Source organism: Podarcis liolepis (genome assembly GCF_965112155.1).
Source record: "Podarcis liolepis genome assembly, chromosome: 3".
Classification (NCBI taxonomy): domain Eukaryota; kingdom Metazoa; phylum Chordata; class Lepidosauria; order Squamata; family Lacertidae; genus Podarcis; species Podarcis liolepis.
In genome coordinates, this window is record NC_139557.1 from 87,437,098 (window position 1) to 87,451,267 (window position 14,170).

The 14,170-nt window shown below is 40.2% G+C and overlaps 1 protein-coding gene across 2 annotated transcripts in view; it reads left to right on the forward strand.

Annotated features, from left to right (window-relative positions):
- Positions 1-14,170, forward strand: part of GLP1R (glucagon like peptide 1 receptor) — a 100,198-nt gene that overhangs the window by 28,748 nt on the left and 57,280 nt on the right. For both annotated transcript variants that reach the window (XM_083497203.1, XM_083497204.1), the window contains exon 2: positions 12,279-12,375. In XM_083497203.1, the coding sequence (XP_083353329.1) occupies positions 12,279-12,375 (97 nt within the window). The remainder of the gene's footprint in view (positions 1-12,278; positions 12,376-14,170) is intronic.

Here is a 14,170-nt window from a genome sequence, read left to right on the forward strand (position 1 = left end):
CTGAAACATCTGTACTGAACAAGAGCAACTGAAATGTCACCTTCTTGAAATAAAATATTTATTTAGAATAACCTGCCAGGAATTTTAGATTTTGCAGAGGTTATCCATTTATAGTGCCAGCCTTATGAATCCCCAGGTTGCAAGTTTACCAGCTACACTTGACTGACACACTTTAACAAAGTATAACCTATATTGGTTGTGGGTTCAGTTCAGGCTTTGTACAACAATAATTGTAGAAAGGGATAAACTTTTATTTCATTCTCTGTTATTATCAATAACCCTATACTTCTGCTAATGCATACATATAGCCCAAGGAAATGTAAACATCTCTTGTTACAAAATCTAGATCTTGAGATTTCAGTAGTTCACAATACGACATTTTTCCATCTCCTCTTGGATATCAAGGGGGGAAATCGGTGTTTCTAATTAGTTGCAGGTCCCTTCTGGAGTCTGTCCAGAAGAGCCAATCCCTTAGTTGACACTTAACCTCTAATATTAGTTTTAAGATTCAACATTTTTTCCTCCTAATCCTTGTGAATGAAGGCTGGTATAAGTTACCTAAACCCCCCCCCCATTCTTCTGGAATAGCTAAGAATGGTTACTGAAAATAGTATTGATTTATTGCTAGATAACAAATTATGTTTATTTTTAGCACAAGCAACCTGTAGCCCATTTGCTCATTATTGTTCCAGTTCTTTTTGCTGTTGCACGTAAGAGATATATCTGTGTTTTGTTGTGCATGCTGGGTCTTCCTTTTATGTACCCTGCTCTGGGATTGTTAGAACGAAGAGTGGGCAAATAAATAGTTGAAATAAATGTCAACTTTTCAGTGTTCATCTTGGGAATCAGAAATTCCGAACAGAACTGTGCTTCTTGGTTTAATTAGAATTATCCATATGTAGCAGTTAGCAATGCATATTTAAATGTGAACTTGGCTTACCAGCTGGCTAGCTCCTTTGCATATGCATGCCAGATTATTTAAATTTCTCACTATTTGAATGAGATCATTAAAGTTACACTTCTGCTAGACATTGTTCTTCTGCTCAAAATCTAGCTTATTTGTCAAAAAGCAGTCATTTGAACTATATACAGAGAGGTATAGAAAGCTTAGAAATTCTGTAGTCCCTGTTCAGAGTGACTGTGTATGATATGTGTGGCTGTCTTCTCCAGTTTCGCAGGAGAGAAGTGGATAATTCTTTAGTGATGAAACTGGAATATGGATCCTTCTTTCTTCTACTCCCTGGGAGGTTTGAGCTACTCCTGCCACAGAGTTGTTGTTTAGTTGTTTAGTCGTGTCCGACTCTTGTGACCCCATGGATAGCAAGTTGGGGATGGCATTCTTCAGGTGTCTTGCATCTCCTCTGATCCTATGCACTAAAAATATTTTCTTAATAACGGGAAATGATCTAGCAACTATTCACAACACAGAACTTGATTTTCCCTCATTGCAGAAGGTCCCGTGTTCAATCCCCAACAGCTCCAGTTAAGGCTGGGAATATCCTCTGTCTGAAATCCTGTAGAGCTGCTGCTGGCCTGTGCAGACTGCACTAAGCTAGATGGGCTGATGGTACTGACTGGGTATAAATACAGATACACTATTGGCAAAACCTATTGGTGTTTTGCAACTTTCTGACTAGTTGCAGGACCTTAGCCAGACCTAGCAGAGTAAACGCAGAATCCACGGAAGCAATTGGCAACTTGGCTGCAGACAGGATAGACGAAGCAGGAACCAGGAACTTATAGTTAGGTGTTTATTATATGCAGTGGACTATTTACAGGAACAGAACACGGATCTTTAGCTAGCTCTCTCATACACGACTCACAACTCCTACACTGACACAGAACAACTGAACTCCTGAACTACCAGTTAGTAGACCATTAATTATCACTCCCTTGGGAGAGCTTGACCAGTCAGGGAGCTGTCTCCATGCCTCTGTTATCTCCAGGCAGACTTACTCCTTCAGATTGCCTTCTGGCTGTCTGCCAAACCTTAATTGACTCTGTGTGAGTAGCTGTACGTACACAGTTTCCCAACATACACCTGTGGCTTGCTAGCAATATCATTGCATATCTTGGAAAAGGTGGCCAAATTCCAGGAACACGTTAGTTTTTTCTCTGCTTGTACAATCCTTATCTGTTTAGGAATATGGGCTTGCACCGAATGTATATGCAGTCAGTCTGAGAGAAGGGGCACCTAAGCCGGCATATTCAGAACTCTGTTTTGAAGAGAAATACATACGATCTGATTTAGTACTGCTGTTGACTTGGGCAGAGTGACACTTGCTATAGCTGCCTCAGTTACTGAGACGACCAAGATAGGACAATGCCGGAGTTATGTTGTGTCAGTCGCTCAGGATTTATCCTCTGATCACAACCTATAGATGTTAGCTATCAATAGGCTCATACTTTGTGGGTTAAAATTCTCTTCTTGCTCCAGAGTGCCTGACATAGTGAGTAATACAGCTGGGTAGATGTCAAGCTCAGGTTCTCGTAACCCCTGCCACTACAGGGTCCACCATCATTGACTGAGAGGTCCCCATTGCAGAAGCTTCTGCTGTTGTGTCTTGGTGCCCTTGGTGAGCACTTGGCCCAAGCGTGTCATCATTCTCTTTCCATACCCCACTCCCTGGCTTGAAGTTGAAACAACCGTCTTTGGTGACAGCAGCATAAGTTCTATTGGAGTTGGCTATTGAGTTAATCTATGATAAACCTCTTTTGGAGGAAGCAGGACATTTGGCTGGAGCAGGTCAGTAAACTGCCACTCTCACACCATCACAGGCCCGATTCCCCTTGGTGTCTGATCACACCACCACCACCTCTTCCCTATACATTTATATGCGCATGCAAACTGAGATCTGCCAAATGCTCAATATTAGAAGGGAGTATGGGAATATTAATTTGGTGCCTGGGTTCATCCAGTTAAAGGAAATATCCTAAAAGAAACACGACTCCAAAACAGAACCAAGGCATGAAATACAGCTGTGCATCAACAGATTAACTAAGCACACTAATTCTGGAAGAATCTGGAGGTGGGGAGGGGAAACGAGATGCAAGCAAAATAATGCTCCCAAGTGTCTCATAGCTCTAGGCTGAGGCATGGGAACAAAAATAATCGTAAGGTAAATCCACCCAACTTTAGCTGTTATGTTTGGTGTTCTATATATGATGCAATTTGCTAAATCTAGGAGAAAAAGATTTGCATAGCTAATGTCCCTAGTGTATAGCCTCCTAATTTCCTGTTTTCCTAGTTTAATCTTTTATTTCCAATTGTCCCCCCTTCCCCACAATCTGGTCCCATCTCTGACTGGTAGAACTGCGGCTATGCTTTTTTTGTAAGTATATTTTGCAAGCCACGAGTCTAGCCATCACAATATCTCCCAACTGCTCTGAAATAAAGGTTGAGAAAACACTTTTCTTTGAAATCTGATAGAGTGCCAGCAACTACAATGTGAAGCAAATGTGTCTTGTTTTCCATTATCTGGGTAGAAAGGTGATGATCTTCTTCCCTTGAATTTTGGACTTGTGTGGCTCCCAATTGAACTGCAGCAGCTAGAGAAATTTGAGATCTTCCAATCCTTGTTTAATGGCAACTAAGGACTCATTCCATGATGCTAAATGTGTTTCTGTTAAATGGTTGTTTTATAGGTCTGTTCTGGTTACTGTCAATGTTTGATGCTACTTGATGCTTTTCTGATTCCTTGGTCACCTCATGAGAGCAAGAGCCCTTCCTGAATTTGTTTCAGCTACTACCAGCTTGATTTAAATTACACAACAATGGAGTGAAACCTTAATGCTCAGATTTCAATATTGGTTCCATAACTGCTTTCAATTGAATAATGGGTTGGTTAGAGGAACAAGAACTATCACTCTCCCTGCAACTGTCTCGTTCTCAAAAGGTCTGCTGTGGCCAGTCAATATTTTTTTGTGGCCTGGATCTTGACAGCAGATTGAGCAAGAAAGGCAAGAAAGATGCAGGGTGAGTCCAGTTCAGCAACAGAGCAATAGAGCCCCCATCTTCTTCCCGCCTTAAAGACTGCAACTCGATCATCGTAAGGTGGTAGCAAAGCTATCAAAAAAGAAGTGGAAACCCAGCTTAACATATGTATATATCCCCCCCGTAGCTGAATGATGATGCCATAATCCAGTCATCCAATAAGTAGATACTTTCCCCCAGGATTGCAGTTTTCATCTAACTTTGAAGCACTTTCAGAAATAAAAACTACACAAGTTAATGATTAGAATAACAGCCGACAGTACAGTATTTTGAATTCTGAAATTTAGGAGAAATCGTGACTGGCAACTTGAAGAAGTTCTTTGTTCTATCATTGCCGGCTGAGCTCTGTTTGCCTTAAAGTAGTTGCCCTGCTGTTCCTGTCTTTTTGTATGTTTTTTGCAGGGTGTGAGTAAGGGATCTCTGCATTCTTACCACAAGATGGAGCTCCAGGAACTAGGTTTTTCAAACAGATAAGGACACTTAATGGATTTTCCATTGACTGCTTTTATATATTCAGTGGTCCAAACTGTGGAAGTATTCTAATGAAGGATTCTTTCAGAATGCCTAATACCACCGAAGTTGTTGTTTGGTGGTTGCAAAAGGTCACTAAGCTTTTTAGGGAACATGGTTGTCTGACTTGCTCAGTACCACATAGTGTTTCCACTGAGATTACTTTATTTTAGAAAGCAACCAAAACATTTGTGGACCTTGCTTTGATTATGGCTTGGTGTGCGTGTGCAGTATTAAAACATAGTTTAAAAGAACCTATGTTCTTTTTCTCCAAACAAACCATGAATGGTAACCCAAGAACAAACTTTAGTTTCTACTCGTGATTTGTTTGGAGAGAAACAAACCATTAGCCCAGGTTTGCAATTAAGAATAAACCAGATTCTGGCTTCCTCCTGGCTTGGCTTGATTCTAAGTGTGTTAGGAGCAGGGGAGCAGCAACTCTGTGGAAAAGAAACAAACCCTTTGGCATCTTTCTTGGGGAATGGGTAGGGGATTCATAGAATCATGCAACTTACTTTGACCTCCCTGCATACAATGTATCAATACATTTTAAAATCCATTCTTCGATACTGAACAGTGTTGTTGTTTTTTAAAGTTTTTAAATGAGCCAAGTGTGCTTCGTGTGGCTGTCACCCAGGCTGCCATCTAAAGTCAAATGATTATTACAGTCAAGAAATGTACATTTGATGCTTGCTTCAGATCTTTGTTGAGTGGGGTAATTTATCCAGAGATTAATTGCACTTAATTATATTGTCAAAATGAGTTAGTTGTGTGTGCCGTGCTCAATTTGAACGAATTTGTACTTGTCTCATCTATTTGATGGCATTGCATTGTGATGGCATCCCACTGCTACTCACACAGCGTCTTTTATTCTTGCTTGCATAGTTTCATTTTGCTGTATTTGCTCATCTTCGAAATACACATTCAAAACATCTTCTGTTATTCAGTATTGCGAGGGAGCATTGTGATGCCTGAAACCAGTGTGACTGGGTCTCATTTCTGCTTACATGAGCATATGCTATGTATTTCAGGCTGGTTAGAATTCCCCACTCACTCCTTATTTACTTTTCCTTCAGTCAGGACACATTCTGAGCCCTCATCAAACCTTTTGGAAATCCACAAATTGAGTTAGGAAGTTTAAAAGCATAATAAACTGGTTTGAGTAAAAGGATTGAATAAACAGAAGACAGAACTTCTAACCTGACATTTGTTTAGGCTTTCAACAGCTGTTGAACCTTTAACACTTCAAGACTTCCAGAAAACCTTGCTGAATAAGGTCCACCAAGAAACCCTCCTATGTGGGAATGTTACAAACTGAGATGCCCTATGAGAATGACAGGAAACTGAGTGTTTGCAAACTACACAATGCTCTGTGGAAGAGACGGGGAACCTCTGGCCCTCCAGATGTTGTTGCACTCCAACTAGCCACAACCATCATGGCTAACAAACAGAGTTGATGAGAGCTGTTGTTGGCATCCGTTGTCTTGGGAGACAGTGGAGAAGTGCACTTGGGGTAGGGGATGAAGTCCAGCTGTTGGAAGGTTGCAGTGTCTGCTGTGGCTGCAGAGACCAATACGGAAGAGACATGTTTTGTTGCAGCTGGGGCAGATGAAGGTATCCAGTAGTGCTGCTGCAGATGCAGCATAGCGTTTCTTTTCTCTTCACTCCTCCCAGTGGTCATTCCTCTTCTGGTCACTGCTATGAATTCACAACCTGACTGTCGGTCTCCAGGCACTGCAAGGGATTCCCACACGGTGTGGTTGATGTTGCCAGCTTGCAGACATCTTTGTAACGCGCAGTTGGTCTGCACACAAGCCAGATGTTGGAAGCCTGCTCCCCGTAGAGCACGTCCTTGGGGATCCTGCCATCTTCCATTCTGTGGAAATGACCAAGCCAGTGCAGACAGTGCTAAGACAGGAGTGTGAACGTGCTGGGAGAGCACATCTCTGTTTGAAACTCTGTCCTGCCATGTGATATACAAAATCTTCAAGTCACAGTGCATGTGGAAGGCTGAGGTTGCATATATCCCATCACTGCATTTGAAGAGAACAGGAAACTACAAGGTATTAGCTGTGTATAAATTTTATAACCAGTGAAGCAACCTTTCATAGACGGTTGAGTTACCAGATTATACATCTCTGCCAGTGCCAAATGTATTTAAAATATGATGTTTGTATGTACTTAGCACAGCATGAATTATTATTATTTTTAATCTTCCATGCAATGATTTGATTGATTTGTATTTTTTGTAATCTGCTTATTTCTCCAGATATACAGTGTGGCTACCATGCAGTAGTAAAAACCAGAATAAAACACAAAGTTGTATCCAACTTAAGTTATACTTGGAACAGACCCACTGAAATCAGTGGACTTAAGCCATGCCCATTAATTTCAATGGCTCTACCCATGAGTCACACTTAATTTGCTACAAACTCATAATCCCTTTCAAAGGCCAATTTACATTGAAATAAGTTAACAATATCTAACCTGCTTAACGAATGCCAGCAAATTAGGTAAATAGTTTGCACTCTATTAGAAATCTTTCAGGGCCTTCCATAGTTTCACTGACAGTGAGCTTCTGTCAGTAAGGACCCACTTAAGCAATGCTCATCAGATTTGTTGATAATGTGGGATTTATTTATAAATCATTGGAATATAATGAAAATGTATCTCCCTCATTGTCTCTCTCCTCCATTAATATATTTTTATATATACTTCCTGTATGAAGTAGTGTCTATTATATGTTTTGTCTTTTATATATTTCAATATAAAAGTTTAAAACATTGGATTTTAACATCTGTATAGTGTCTGAAAGCATTATATGAAATGCACATGTGGTTAAGTCAATAAATTCTGGTCCCTTTGGGTTTCATTTGTCTGTCTTACTGGAACAGGATGTTTTTATTTAAATCAAATCCCACAAATTAGACATTCTTACAAGAGAACATGTCTGATTATTTTCTTATTACAGTTTGCTAATAACTTTTCCAAAACCTGCCTTGTCATAGTATATAAAAACTGCTACAAATATGGTATCTAATTCTGGTTAGTAGGTGGACAGACTTGCCGTATGAAGTATTCTTTAAAGAAAAAAATGTACAAAAAAATTAAAACTGTCTATTATAAACTAAGGAGATAATAAGCATTCATTTTATTTCTTAAAGGTAGCACTGTATTTTGAAAGAGAAAAACTAGCAAAGCTTATCACTTTGTGCAATGGGTCTCAATTAATGAGATGTCAATAATGCCAACGAGAGAGCAAAAAAGGGAGGAGAACGGGCTACTTACTATGAGTTACTCATTTAGCATGAGGAGTGCTATGCAGATAGTTGCTCAAAATTGCATTCTGCAATGTACATTTGAAATGAATACTTCTGCTTTAGCTCGTATAATAGTTAATGGAAATCTGGTAGACTTTTAAACATTAGAAGGGGATTGCATGCCATTGTTTCCACAAGTGGTGTTCATAGTGGTACTGCATGTTTGAGTAACATCAAAGTGATCCAAGTGTGGTTCCCTGCATATAAAAAAATACCGTATTTTTCGCTCTATAACACGCACTCGACCATAACACGCACGTAGTTTTTAGAGGAGGAAAATCCGTAGGCGTGCCACCCGTAGGCATTCCCTCCATAACACGCACAGACATTTCCCCTTACTTTTTAGGAGGAAAAAAGTGAGTGTTATGGTGCAAAAAATGCGGTACCTACTTAAAAGTGTCCGAGAGAATGACTTGGATTTAAAAATAAAAATTCGAGTATCACAATTCAAGTAGTCCATAGTAGGTATTAAAAACACCTATCCTGGGTGGAAGACTACTTTCACCAATTCGTTTAAATTAAAATAAATAAATAAATATATCCCTACACTAAAATGATTTCATGCAGTTGCATCCATGTCAGGGCGCTTTAATGAGTAGCAGGGCTGTGTTTTATTCCCAGACAAGCTAAGCCTGCACACAAATTTTGTACATAAATCTACACTTATTGAATTTTAATTCCTGAGTTGGATCTGTGGGTGAAATACAGGTGCCAGCAGAAGCTATTCTGCCAAGGATTAGATTTAGACCAGGGAGCTTTGCATCGACAAGATAAAGGCTGTAATTAACATTAAAAACTGCAGAAATAAAGGCAGTTAATAAACATGTGTGTTGTGTGCAGGCAAGTTGGTTGCAATCCCTTTTATGATTCCCAGAGAGCATATTTGTGATTGAACATAATGGTTTATAATGCCATTGGCTTGCTTTTCACACAAGGGCAGGCCCCCCCATCTTTTCTCCATTAGGTGTCTCAAATAACTGCTCCTTTTTTTCCTGACTTCCCCCTCTGCTTCTGACTTGCGTTGGAAAATATAACACCACACAGCAAAAAAAGAAGTATGTTCAAATTATTTGGCTTTAATGGTTCTTAATTCCTTAAGTCCTGGCTTGAGTGCATCATTGCATTCTTCCATTTTATTAGCATACTCCACTATGTAGAATATGGTGGGTCTTGCTTTTGAGTAAATGTGCATAGGATTGGGCTTCATGCCTAAAATTCCAACTATGCGTGTTCCTGTTTATTACATTCACACCCTCCTTTTCAATATACTCTCAAAAGAAATCATAATAACTTATTGGTAGTGAATGCAGAACAGGGAATCCAACAAAGATCAAAGAATTAGGCTTGGAGTGGAGGAGGCAGTTCTCAAGTTAGCCACATAGCAAGGTGTTCAGTGCTTGAAAGATCAGAACCAGTATGGTTTGGAAATGGATCAGTATGCCTTGGAAATGCTTTTGACAGTGGTGGTAGAACCTAGCCATCATAACTAGTAGCCATTTACAGTATAGTCTTTTGCTCCATGAACTTGTCTAATCCTTGTTTAAAGTCATACAAGTTGGTGGCCATCACAATCTCTTGTAACTAGCTTCTCTTAGTAGCTTGAAAAATAATTTACTAGAATGCTAAGAGGCTGGCAGCAAGGAAAGGTACTACCTTGTAGAAGGGTACTAATAAATTACGTTCTATCATGCAAACAAGGAATGGAGCAATCTGTGCCTCCATTGCCATCCTGATCACCCCCTGCTCATGTATTGCTACCAGACAAAGAGTTAAGTACAAGGTTGATATAAGTTTTGATAGTAAGAACAGCAGTAGTGGAAGAGAATGAGGGCAGCAAGAGATGAATGTGTATGTTACGCACTTTGGCATGAAATTTAGAGAATTATGCTTGAGCCTTCATGGAGGTCTTTGAGATTTTGGGACCTGGTGTATGTTTATATATGAATACAAATATCTGGAACCAAACGTAAATGTTTGTAATTATATACAAAGAATGTGGGATTTTTATTCCACCAAATACCCTCCCCACTCTTTCCTGCCAAAAGGAAAATATGGATATGCAGACAGAGTATTCCCCAAACTTTCAATTCAAACTGCTAAAATAAAACTACAAGGGCTGTTAATCCTTCTGCTTGCGGGTATAGACTTGTATCAACAACTGTGGTCAAGAGACATTTCAGCAGCTTTGTGGTAGATTTTGCAAAATTAGGTTCCTGCTGATGGTTTTATGACTTCTTCTTAAGTATCCAGCCTAGACTACTGAAGATGGTTTGGATGGGCCATTAGTTATTTAAAGGATAGTAAATTTTTAAGTTCATAATTTAGTTTTATGGACGTTTGTTTTAGATGGTACATGAGAAGGCAGCAAAATGTACCAAAATGTGTTCATACCTACCAAACTTCTTTAAACATTTATATTTTCTTTACCTTGCTCCTCAGATGTAAAAGCTTACATATCAATAATTTAAAATTTAAAAAGACAACCCCTGCCTTCAAGCTCACAGTTTAAAAGTCATTACACAAAAGGAAAAAGGGGGATGGGGAGGTAGGAGCAAGACAAAAAAACCTCTAGTCCATGGAATGTGTCTTAATGTTAGGAATATCTAACTGGGAAGGTTTGTTCTGTCACCCTGTGTTTCCTCGTCTACTGCCAGGGTTACTAGAGACCGTTAAATAGAGATTAGGCACAAACCTGGCTAGTCACACCTTCAATAGTATAGGTCCCTCTTCAGTCTTCTTCTCCCTTTCCTGATCCTTCCTCATTGCCGTTGCAAATGAGAATTTTATTTGTTTCTTCAAGGCTCCTCCTCCTCTTACCAACGTTACAAAACTCCAGCTGTTTGCTGCTCATTCTTCATCAATACGTCATCAAGCCCTGACCAAGCCTTCACCTATGTCTTGAAGGTGCAAGATCCCCCAATTAGCAGAACCATATGCTGCAAAGTTTTGCTAAGATGTACCCACTCAGATTACAAGTAAGGAATAGCATGTTTGAATACTCTCTCATATAAAAAGCCTTCTCCATACGGAACACTTGCAAGTTAGGGACACAATTGCTTTTTAAATTCAGTTGTAGTGGAGCAATGGAGACAAGTTTTTCCTACTGTCTGGTGATGGGCAATGGTCTTTTTTTATAGTATACTTAAAACTATTTGCTTTTTAGGGGCTACCCCACATTTTCTTCAAAAAATTGCTTTGCATAGGTAAATACCACAGAGTGAGCAACATTTTCAAAAGTAGGGGGTCCATGGCTTGGCTTTTGAAAAATAGGAGGGTTCTCAGTAATTAGCTAATTGGGAACCACTGCTCTACATGGATGAACACAGTGGCTTGCTTCTGTTTATACTCAGGCTTCTACTTTCATGGAGTCATGACCCAGTAAGTTCCCAAGCATTGAGGCATAAGCTGCTTCTCCTGCACAGTGTCTCAGCCAGACGCCTCTCCACCTTCACTAATTTGGCGTGGAGGGGTGTTGGGGTATCTGACTGTCTGTGTAGGCAGGAGCCTGGCAATGGGGAAGGGGTTGTCTTCAATGTCTGGGGCTAGTGATAACCAGTGATCTTGGATGAGGGCCCTTGTGCCATTGTCAGTGAGCAGGTTGGTATTGGCATTGTTGTGGGTTCACAACAAGCATATCTTGCTAGAGAGTGATTTTGAAAGGACAGCTCATTTATTACAGAAGATTGAAGGCCTTATGTGATGAAAACAATGTATAATTCTCATAAATCCTGCCAGATGTCGACAAGGAATAATGTGTCAAGCAACAGAGCATTGAGGGATGTTATGAGGGAGGCCAGTATGGCCATTGGTTTAAGTGGTTGCCAGTGTCATCTTGATTCTAAAAGCAGGAAAAGGGGGGGCTTGTAGTTTACTGTACAGCAAAAATGCAAAATATTTCAGTGAATATCTGTCTCCTGGTTGGTCTCTTTACATGCTAGTTCCTAACGCCTGGGAGCTGTTGCTCATTTGGGGAGTTTGATCCCATAATGTAAAGTTGTTTACTATGTTTTAATGCACAGGTAAAGGTAAAGGTAAAGGTAAAGGGACCCCTGACCATTAGGTCCAGTCGTGGCCGACTCTGGGGTTGCGGCGCTCATCTCGCTTTATTGGCTGAGGGAGCCAGCATTCTGCTTCCGGGTCATGTGGCCAGCATGATTAAGCTGCTTCTGGCAAACCAGAGCAGCGCATGGAAACGCCGTTTACCTTCCCACCAGAGTAGTACCTATTTATCTACTTGCATTTTGATGTGCTTTCAAACTGCTAGGTTGGTAGGAGCAGGGACCGAGCAACAGGAGCTCACCCCATCACGGGGATTCAAACCGCCGACCTTCTGAATGGCAAGTCCTAGGCTCTGTGGTTTAACCCACAGCACCACCCGCGTCCCAGGAAACCCATCACTAAATAACTGGATTTGGTTAACAACATATCTGAGATGCTATTTTCTTTCCTTCCAGAGACCCCAGCTCTCCTTTCCTTCACTGAAGCAGAAATGGGAAGAATATCGGCTTCAGTGTTTGGAGTATCTCCATGAAACACCCCCTCTTATGGCAGGTAAGGCTGCTCAGCACAATTGGCATTCACAAAGAGTATCCTAACTGCATACTGCTACAGTTCTCATAGGCCATAATGTATTTTCCATCATCTCTCCTTCTTATTAATTTCTGCAACCTGGTCTACAGTGTCTTGAAGGGCCAAGTTCTTAACGATGGAAGGAAATGAATTTTGCTAAGTTATAGTGTGTGCGCCTCACCCAGCTAGAAGAGAAGGATTGTAGCTCAGTGGTAGAGCTTGCTTTGCATACAAAAGGTCCCATGTTCCATCCCTGTTATCTTCAGCTGGTGGTGGAACAGATGTCTTCCTGAAACCTTGGAGACTCACTGTTGGTCTAAATGAACAGTACTGAGCTACATGGGTCAATAGTCTGATTAAAATTAGGGGATATTGTGTGGGATGTGGGAGGGAGTCAGAAACAAAAACAATGGTGGGCATCAAGTGCATCCCCTTCCCGTCCTAATTGTGGAGTGGCTCCACCTAGGCATGTACTTGTAACTTTTGCTGCTGGGTACTCCAGTGCAGTGTGTGCCATAATTATTATGGGGGTGCCGGTCCATGTACAAGGGAGGAATTCCCCTACCTCACATTGCAATGTTCAGTAAGCTGTCCCCCCTTTTTTTTTTTGCTATCTGCTTTCAGAAGGGAAATGATTGTGTTTTAAGACAACATGTTATATATATTTTTTAAAAAACACACGTATTGGTATTGTATTAATTAAAGGCATTTAGGATAGCTTACATTAAAAGTTTAAATGTTCAAATATTAAACATATATATTACTGTAAGTATACAGTATCAGTGCATCATAGTGGTAGGAGTAATTTAGTCAGCTAAAATTACTTGCTAAAACAAATATGTATTAACAGGCTTTCTAAAACTGGACTTGGCAGGTGTCTATCAGAAAAGGGTTCCAGATTGGGACACTCTTGCTGAATATGCACCCCTTCCACTATAATAACCTTGATGAAATAAGGCAGATGGAAGAAGGCTGTATTGGATTGTTTTAAATGTGTGTATGCCCATATCAGGAGGAGGCAGCCTAAGATCCAAATTATGCAAGATTGATTGTCTTTTTTAAAAAAATTATTTTACAAATTATTTTCATCATGCCCTTGCTTTATCACTTACACATCACAAAATGTTGGGTTGTTTTGACTATATGACGGTATCAAAACCTGTACCAACCAACTGAATGAAAACACAACCTACTGTAACAAGTTCAGGTTTCTGGTCATTTGGTGCCTAGTAATTTGAAAAATAAAGCCTGCAGCATTAAAATGTTCTGGTCCCAACCCACTGGAATGGATAAGACTCGATTTGTAGCCCCCCCATATATATTAAAGCATTAGATTTTTCCATTGCTTCTTCTTAGAATTGCCCTGTAACATTAGAGAATGACACTCGCTGGTAGCAATAATAGTAAGAAGGTATTAATCTCTCTTTGCTCTGCTAGGCAGCCAACACTACACTCCTAGGCTGATGGTTTAATAAATCTGAAACTGAGCCTTTAGCGTGTTGAATAAGCTATAATGCTGATTGGTGGGCCTTTGTGTGAGTATTTCAGCAATGTGTCAGTGTGTATAGTGTGGAATTAAGAGCATGACAGCAGATCATTTGTATTGAGAAAAATACATAAGGTATGTTGAGTTATTGAACTAGCAAATGCAATGCCAGAGACGTGTGTTGCAAACCAGACAAAGCAGGATATCTGGTACCAGGATAGTACCTTCAATGGCAGCTGCTCCTCTTCCGTAGGCTACAGTGATAATCTTATCAATTCAAGACCAAGTTGC